General features: G+C 43.0%; 1 protein-coding gene across 2 annotated transcripts in view; it reads right to left on the reverse strand.

Moving 5' to 3' along the window:
• Positions 1 to 1,076: 1,076 nt before the first annotated feature.
• The window catches only part of SPATS2 (spermatogenesis associated, serine-rich 2), a 185,234-nt gene continuing 180,016 nt past the window's right edge, over positions 1,077 to 6,294 (reverse strand). For both annotated transcript variants that reach the window (XM_011936178.1, XM_011936177.1), the window contains exons 12-14: positions 5,637 to 5,739; positions 3,603 to 3,817; positions 1,077 to 2,557 (exon numbers count right to left, since the gene is read on the reverse strand). In XM_011936178.1, the coding sequence (XP_011791568.1) occupies positions 2,249 to 2,557; positions 3,603 to 3,817; positions 5,637 to 5,739 (627 nt within the window). In that variant the 3' untranslated portion in view covers positions 1,077 to 2,248. The remainder of the gene's footprint in view (positions 2,558 to 3,602; positions 3,818 to 5,636; positions 5,740 to 6,294) is intronic.

A 6,294-nucleotide genomic window follows, 5' to 3' on the forward strand; every position in this document is an offset into this window, starting at 1 on the left:
CAAATTAACAATCATTACCACTGAGAAGTGGAAAGATGGAAAACTTTTTTCTTTTATATTTCTGTGTTGATATTTTAAATACTTTTGTAATAAAAACTTTTTTAATTCATAATTTTCAAACTTTTTGTGGTCATGAAAAATTTTCAAATATTTTTCTATAAGGAGATTTTAATTTTAACTTCAAGGCATTTTTGATAAACATGCCTTGTCCCATCTGTCTGGGCAGTTAAGTATAGTCTTGCCTGGACACAGGAACAGACCTCATAATCCTTCAAGGTCACTTCAATCTCTGGATTTCTGATAAAGTATAGGTAAGTAATTAATCAGAAATGCAGGGTTTTTTCCTGACACCCAGCAGGCTGTTGATGTTGTTGGACAAATTCCCCAAAATGAGGTGCTCTTGGAAAATGGCTTTCCCAGAACTCCTTGACTACTGTTTTCTTTACCGAAAGACAGACAGATACACACACACTCTCTCTCTCTCTCTCTGAATGTGTTCAACCAACCTGAACCCTGGCAGCTCAGCTTCAGCCAAGGAGGCAAGGGAAGCCCTGAGGCAGCTACGTTCTGCACGACTGCCACTTACAGTCTGGGCTTCAGACTTGGGAGAACACATGCCAGAGAAAGAAAAGATCTGCTGTGATTAAATCACAGATGCTGGGGGTGAGTGCGGGGTGGAAGGGTCTGGCACCCATGCCACCTGCTACATGCAAGAGCTCAATTACGTTCAGTACTCAGTCAAGGGACAGGGAGTTGGGAAGAGCAGTGCCATTATAACCTTTGGTTACCTGGGAGAGCCTGGAGAGCTGTGGTTTTCCTAAAGTGGTTAAGTTCTCCTTTGGAAAGTCACCATTCGCTATCCTATGATCCTTTCTCACTAGGAAAAACTGCATTTGCTCATCCAGGCTTTCACATTTTAATCTGGTTCTGAAGCTACACAGCGGTGGCAGACAAATGACTTGGGAATCAGATACCCTCATTTAATCCTGGAACAAGCTGTCTGAGTGACTTCTACCCCCATGAGGCCCAAAGAAAAACATAATGAAATGAAACCACTTGCTCCTATGAAACAAATGTGGGAATATTTATGCAGCTGTTTTTATTTATTCAACTATAAAGACTGATTGCAGCAAATTTTTGATGAGTAATGCCTTAGATTAACACTAATTATATTGCTATAAATTTGGTTCAGGATCAGAATAGGGTTCAGGAAAGGGAGAGAACAAAAAAAAGTCTCCAAACATTCAAACAGAAAATTTTTTTTTTTTTTTTTTTTTGGGACTGAGTCTCGCTCTGTCACCCAGGCTGGAGTGCAGTGGCACAATCTCGGTTCACTGCAGCCTCTGCCTCCTGGGTTCAAGCGATTCTCCTGCCTCAGCCTCCTGAGTAGCTGGGATTACAGGCGCATGCCACCATGCCCAGCTAATTTTTGTATTTTTATTAGAGACAGGGTTTCACCATGTTGGCCAGGCTGGTCTTGAACTCCTGACCTAGTGATCCACTCGCCTCGGCCTCCCAAAGTACTGGGATTACAGGCGTGAGCCACCGCACTCAATCTTTTTTTTTTTTTTTAAACTTTAATTAAATGCTATTTTCCCATAGACTTCCCTAGACTGGTTTGCAATCTAAGGTAATAGGAAACAAGGCATTGAGCATTTTGAAGAAGCTGCAGGTTAAGCTATGGTGCCAAGCAGAAGACTAAACACTGATTTGAGTGTCAAATCTCAGGCACGTTCTGGGATAGAGGCAGGTTCTCAAATGTTTCCTAGTGTTCTTTCCTTTTCACTAATTAAATTTTCCCTTCTCTGGCAAATCCAGTGCAGCATATGATCCCCTCATTGCCTCTCTTGGTCAAATGGTTGAAGGGAACCTGTCAGGCACCTGTGGCTTCTGCTTAGATTGGAAAGGTGACAGACTAGCTCTGATTCACCTCCTCCTGAGACAGCCTGGACAGTGGAGGGGTCAACTGGAAGGCCGAAACCTGGTAACAGCTGCCTCTGATTCCTGGTGGAAATGACCAACCAGATTCAATCCATATCACTGGGAAAGATCAAGGAAAAAAAATAGCTTCCCCTCCAAAAATGGTAAAGAGGAAATAAGGAGACAAGAAACTAACAATATTTAGAATGGCACAAAAAGCAATACGCATAAACTTCTTTTTGTTATTAAATCTAACTATAAGTTTCCTAAAGTCCAGTTATCAAGTTGAATTGTGTGGAGAGAGGAGAGAGGCCAAGTGGAATTTCTCTCAAGAGTTCACGGCTTCAGTCTGAGAGGTCCTGGGTTTGCGCTGGGGGAGCCCCTTTTTGAATGAAGGCATGGGAGGGCTTGGCTCCATGCTGACTCCAGTTCCTTTGGTCCCTGCAGAGTGAGTTTGGCCTCTTTCACTGGTGTTTCCTGGTGCCTGAGATGGAGCACTCTGATACCTGGAACCAGATGAATACCACGAGCTGTTTCTGTAACGACCCATACTGTCATGCCGCCCTTGGTTCATGGGGTCATTGGACTTTTGGCCTTGTGGCCTGTAGCCTTGTCCTCGTCTGTTCCCTGGCAATACCTAAAGATAAAAGAATACAATGTTCAAGGTGCTCTAGCATTATGGTACCCCATTCGTTCACTTTACAAGAGTATTCTGAAAGCAGAATTGTGGTATTCCATGCTTGGGACTCAGTTTATCTCTCAAGACTCAAAGAATTCTGTCAGCCGATCCAACCTAGCCACTACTTCAGAACTAATCCATCTTTCCCTGCTCTTCATGCCTAGGCTCTTCTCCACTGAAGAATTTACTTTTCTTTAGCAGGATGCAAGAAGAAAGATAAGGAAGAAAGAACATTCTGTGGGTTGTTACAAGTCCTCAACTGGACAAGTATATTATATTATGTCTGAATTCTTCAGATAAAAGGCCATTGGTAAAGATAACAAACATTTGGAATAATAAAGTAAACATCACTATGGCCTGCTTTGCTAAATGTCATGAGATTAAAGCTTGCTGCTGTGGCATTCAGCACATCTTCCACAATATAATCCGGAAAGCTTATGGCATGGGATTTTATTTTTGTCCTCCAATTCCAAACGTCATACCAGTTCTGAAGAATTACTGACAGTACTGCCTTGGATTGCTCTTGTGTTTATTCTTCAAACAGGAGAAGAACCTATGGGATTACTCCTCAGCTTTCTAGTGTTTTTCCCCCATCCCCACCAGGTCACTCTCTCTTTCCCTGTAAATTCCACATTGTCCTTCTAGGGAGTTGCTGCTTTCAGATGCACACTGGTGAAACTGCCACTTGTGGTGCCTGTCTACCTTGAGATGGGTGCACGACTCCCAGTGTGACTAATTACCAGGCAATACTATCTACAACAGCAGGGATTGCTGCCAACACAAGAAAGTCAGCAGTTCTTGGCAACAGGAAATCTAAACTGGCTGGCAGTTTGGAACATACGTATCTAATGCTTTCTCAGGAACTAACTCGGGTTGGAGGGATTCAAAACAGGTGTGGAATGGGAATAAAGAAAAGAAGATAATATACTGAGCTATCAGCTTTTAAGCTTTGACAATCTGGAGGGTTTTCTTCCTAACACGCTCAGTGTAGAAGCTAGGTTACCTCCCGAAGTGGCTGGTAGGGCTGGCCACTGGAGTTTGCTATGGCTGCAGGAGTCTCTCCCGGTGCAAAGTTTTTCTTGTTAGCACTTGTAAGGCTGGGAGGAGAGGCACAGGTGGAAGAGGAAGCAGCAGAGGCATCACTTGGGCTACTCAAAGACACAGATGTAACTGAGCTACGTTGGGATCTGGTTGAATAGCTGTTCTTTGGATGAGACACTGGAACAGAAATATGAAGAATATATGATCATATGATGGAACAGCACAATGGGTAAGGTTTCTACTTTCTCAATTTCACAATGAGCAATTTAAGATAAAGAACTGTCTATTCAAGTAAAGAAAAACCTCTAAAACTGGTAACAGGAAGAAAAATCTCCCTTCTGCCCTCTTCTTCCACTTCCTCCAAAGCCCCACTGCTTTGTAAAGGAATTCTTAAACAAGAGAACAGTTTAACATCAAAGTTACCCATTTCCCACCAACTAATGACTTCTTGGGATTGGATCTGGTACTACCTGAACTCCTGGCTATGGCTCTAGCAGCTGACTAAGCCTGGGAACAATAGTATAGACCATATGTTCAGTTTCCTATGCAAGAAACATTCTAAAGTACAGTCTTTGCAAAGAAAGAAAAAGGTACATACATAAAATCTTTACTAAATTTTTTAAAGAATTTTGAATGATACAAGGTATAAATAATCAAGATCAGTTAAATATGAATAGAACTAATCTTTACAACAAACATGTATATTGCCAAATTTCTTTCTGCAAAATTAATCCCAAATTCAAAGTACCTATTTAACTGAACAAATATTAATATTTTCAGTTCAAATTGTGTTAGAATTCCAATGGTTTAAAACTACTCTCTAGATTTTTTTTCTTGGCTTTAAGCCTGGACTAACAATGAGTTTATAATTGTTGCCATAGGTTAAATATTTCACTTTTTTTTTTTTTGGAGACGGAGTCTTGCTCTGTCGCCCAGGCTGGAGTGCAGTGGTGCGATCTCGGCTCACTGCAAGCTCCGCCTCCCGAGTTCATGCCATTCTCCTGCCTCAGCCTCTTGATTAGCTGGGACTACAGGCACCCACCACCTCGCCTGGCTAATTTTTTGTATTTTTTTAGTAGAGATGGGGTTTCACCGTGTTAGCCAGGATGGTCTCGATCTCCCGACCTCGTGATCCGCCCACCTCAGCCTCCCAAAGTGCTGGGATTACAGGCGTGAGCCACTGCGCCTGGCAATATTTCACTTTTATACTAGACAGAAAGAACAAAGAGGCTAAGTTCAGGGTTTGACAAACAGGTCAATAGAAACTCTCACCTCATAGGTACTCCCCTACCCTTTAATGCTATTATTTAAGAGTCTATTATGTTCTAGGCAACACAAGTATTGTTTTCTCCTATTTAGAGACACAGTCTTGCTCCGGTGCCCAGGCTGGAGTGCAGTGGCAATCATAGCTTATTGGAACCTCAAACTCCTGGCTCAAACTATTCTCCCCCTCTCACCCACCCCCACCCCACCTCCTGAGTAGCTAGGACTACAAGCATGTGCCACCACACCTGGCTAATTTTCTCTTTTTAATTTTTTGAAGAGATGGGAACCTCGCTATGTTGCCCAGGGTGGTCTTGAACTCCTGGGCTAAAGTGATTCTCTGGCCTCAGCCTTCCGATTTGTTGAGATTACATATGTAAGCCTCCGCGCCTGGCCTGTTATCTGCATTTTGGAGAGGAGTAAAATGAGGTTATTATAGAGGCAGGGATCCAAACTTGGTCTGACTGAAGGGCCCATGCTCCTTATACCACATATCATGCACCTCTCAATTCAGCATGAAAAAACAGTCTTTCACATTTAGGGAGCTGGCAAATACTTGTCCTCAGAGTTCAAAGTATCTGCACCCATGGACTTCATAAGCATCCCAGAGTTACTTTTCACAAAAACAAGCAAACAAGAGGCACTAATGAGGAATCGGGATGAAGACAATCAGCATGTCAGTCTCTAATTAATAATCACCAACTGTAGTGCCCAGACCCTCTCACCATCTCACCTTGTCCAAATGAATCAATGCTCTTCTTTAGGGTCTCTACATCACAGGTGAACCGGGCTACTCGTCCCAGATCCTCATCATATTTACGTTCACTAACAAAGTGCTGGAGAAAGGGCAAAGAAAGGCCTCCAGGTTAGACAAACATCATCCATGGAATCCATAACTTACTATACAGATAAAACAATCATTTTTAATTGTCTTTTTACTGCTTCAAAGTTTATTAAATGGCCATCACATGACCAACGCTGGGCGATCGAATAAATCTATTCAATTTCTCAAGAGCCCAAAGGCAAGTCTGTAAGTTTATGAAATGTTCTGATTGCCAAAGCCCATTCGATATAATCAAGAGAAACTGTAAAGAAAGAAAAAAGGGCCGGGCGTGGTGGCTCAAGCCTGTAATCCCAGCACTTTGGGACGCTGAGATGGGCAGATCACGAGGTCAGGAGATCGAGACCATCCTGGCTAACATGGTGAAACCCCATCTCTACTAAAAAAATACAAAAAAACTAGCCAGGTGAGGTGGCAGGTGCCTGTAGTCCCAGCTACTCGGGAGGCTGAGGCAGGAGAATGGCGTGAACCCGGAAGGCGGAACTTGCAGTGAGTCGAGATCCAGCCACTGCACTCCAGCCTGGGCGACAGAGCGAGACTCCGTCTCAAA

Source organism: Colobus angolensis, unplaced genomic scaffold, assembly GCF_000951035.1.
Source record: "Colobus angolensis palliatus isolate OR3802 unplaced genomic scaffold, Cang.pa_1.0 Scaffold151, whole genome shotgun sequence".
Lineage (NCBI taxonomy): Eukaryota > Metazoa > Chordata > Mammalia > Primates > Cercopithecidae > Colobus > Colobus angolensis.